Source organism: Verticillium alfalfae, genomic scaffold, assembly GCF_000150825.1.
Source record: "Verticillium alfalfae VaMs.102 supercont1.18 genomic scaffold, whole genome shotgun sequence".
Taxonomy (NCBI): domain Eukaryota; kingdom Fungi; phylum Ascomycota; class Sordariomycetes; order Glomerellales; family Plectosphaerellaceae; genus Verticillium; species Verticillium alfalfae.
Window position 1 is genome coordinate 330964 of NW_003315021.1, and position 2623 is coordinate 333586.

Genomic DNA, 2623 nt, shown 5'->3' on the forward strand with positions numbered 1-2623 from the left:
ACACGAACGACAAAGGAGGCCGTGATCAAGGGATATCGAAGAACCTGCCAGCGCGCGCTCCCCCAACGTGCCGAATCTCAAAGTGGCTCCACCCGGCCCCGGGCACCGACGGCGCGCCAAGTACGTCACGAAACATGCTCGTGTCGCCGAGCAACCCCGCGCGCGAACCCCTGGATCGGCACCAACAAGTTCGGCAACCAGGACGGCCGTATCAACAACGGCGACTCGGTCGTCGACACGAACACCGTGTCTACGGCACCGACAACCTCTTTCGTCGTCGACGCCTCCATCTTCCCCGGCATGGTGACCGCCAACCCGTCCGCCTACTTTGTGGTCGCCGCCGAGCACGCCGCCTCCAAGATACTCGCACTCCCGCTGGCAAGGGCCAGCCCATCTACCAGCAGTGCGGCGGCCTCGAGTGGAGGGGCAGCTTCCAGTGCGCTGCCGGCCTCAAGTGCGTGGACCTGAACCCGTACTACAGCCAGGTAAGTTTTTCCGACAATAGATGCTCGACACTCTGCATACTGACCTCAATATGCAGTGCCTCAGCAGCTGAAGCGGGTGATATTGGTTTACGGAGAAGATAGGGGAAGAGAGGGTGTAGGCCCGGGGCCGAATTCGATTCACTGTCCATATTGACTTGCCTGGCTGTTCATATCAAGGTTTGGCACCATGCATCATGCCGTACATATCATTTCAAACTTTTCTTTTTTCGTGCGTCTTCCGTCACCTGCTTCTGCTCTGTCGTGGTGAGTGGGGGTGAACTGTGAGACATGGTCATCGCTATTGATGTTCTTGTGTTGCATATCGAACCGTGGCTTCAATTTTTGTCATGAGTGATCTTTGCCGGCCGCGTGTTGTTCAATGTGAGACCCTAGAAAGTCAGTTCTCGTGGTATTGTCAGCGGGAACATCCCACAAGTTACCGTGGGTACAGCCTTGCTCGTGGATGGGATGATCCTTTTGTAGTAGGATGACTACCAGTTACTCGTTTCAATCCCCATCTCATCACGCTCGTCTAGACACGAAGAAGCCCCGCCTAGCGACGTAGCCCGAAAGAGAACGCGAGACAATAGCAAGGTTTCTTCCAAAGTTGAAATACCGAGGTCAAATGGCTTGACATGAAACGACCACCCCAAAAGCGCATCCAGGTGTGAGTATCACAACCATGACACGGATATAGACACTAGGAGATTTCGTGTCCTTGGGCATACCGTGGTCTTTGTGTCATAAAAAGCTACTCGAGGCGATGAGGCTGCGACAATTCCAATTCGAAAGCCACGGCCGCTTGATTTGATGGACTTCTCACCGGTACAACAAAGTTATAAATCTGCTGCTACTGCGTTGGGTGAAGCAAGGGGATGTGTGCGCCGCGTTACGTCCTGCTCTGCTGTACATTATTGGGTCAAGAATGATGTTCAAGATCACCACGATGTCGCAGTACTGAATCGCCCGATTCACTATGGCCTCGAAAAAGTCTCTCAGTATGGAAAGCTTCATAGTGACTGCCCCGGCTTGCTGGTGTGGAAAAAAACACTCCAGCAAGAAGATCACGAAAAATCCAGTCGAGGGCCTCTCGCATCTCGTTGGGAATAGCTTCGATTGGCCACGATGCCTGCCCCTCGCCAGGTCAAGGATACCTACATGCCGCTGGGGCTTTGTGGGGTAGCAAAGTAAGGTTAGCGAGCGACGAGTGCGTGGCATTGGGGTCGCTCGTGCCACCACCGGGCCCTGACAGCTCAGCGGGCTAGATCAAGGGTCCCTTTGGCGTCCCGCAGTGTCCCGCAGTGGGGGCTGCGGGTGCGAGAAACGGCTCGGTCAGCGCAGAGGCGCATAGAGTGATGCCCGTCACTGTTGAAGGAGGTAAATAGTTGAGTGACGGAGCTGCCACATTTTGTAGGCGCCAGCATCGCATCCTAGGGTGGTGCTCACGGGTGAGCGATGGTCAGCGGGATGGCAGGCACTGTCGGCAGCATTCGGAAGAGGGGAGACAACTAACGATCTTGAGAAGTTGACGTGTCATGATGTGATGGGGAAGATTGACGGAAGATTGCTGACCATGATAGATAACGGTCAGAGGGGCAGATCAACAGTGATCACAGAGAAAGAGAGAGGCAAGAGGTGTGTTTCGTGAAGAACGAGACTAAAAGTACGGGACGATTAGGCGTTGAGAAGAGATCACGACAGATTGAAAAGTGCAAGAGGAGATGACGGAGAAGAGGAAGCGTAAGCAACAAATGGAGAATGACGAAAACATGGGAACGAGGCGCCCAAGGGGCCCAAGGGAAAGGGTGGGGAGATGAGGGAAAGAATGACACAGAGAAGAAGAGGAAGAAAGAGCATCCACCAAAGCCAGAAAGGGCCTGGAACACGGAGCGCGGGACACGGGCAGGAACCATCCTGCCCCAGTCCATCCTGGTGGCTTTCTGCGCGCTCGTGTCATTTGGGTCGAGTCTGTCGGGCTACGCTTGCCTCTTCCCAGGTGGTCCTTGACCTCTGGGGTGCCAACTGAGGTCGCAAGAGCAACTGGTGCAACATTCAGTCAGGCAGGCGCAGCTGGTCCGCCCCTCCCACGTATTCTGCGACGGCCTCCCCCCTCGACCACCCCCCCTTCCCATCATAAC

General features: G+C 55.2%; 1 protein-coding gene across 1 annotated transcript in view; it reads left to right on the forward strand.

Moving 5' to 3' along the window:
• The window catches only part of VDBG_10097 (cellobiose dehydrogenase), a gene marked incomplete at both ends in the record, with an annotated part of 3087 nt that extends 2448 nt beyond the window's left edge, over positions 1-639 (forward strand). Inside the window, 2 exons of the mRNA XM_002999757.1 lie at positions 152-454; positions 542-639. Of these exons, the coding sequence (XP_002999803.1) occupies positions 152-454; positions 542-639 (401 nt within the window). The remainder of the gene's footprint in view (positions 1-151; positions 455-541) is intronic.
• Between the last annotated feature and the right edge of the window lie 1984 nt (positions 640-2623).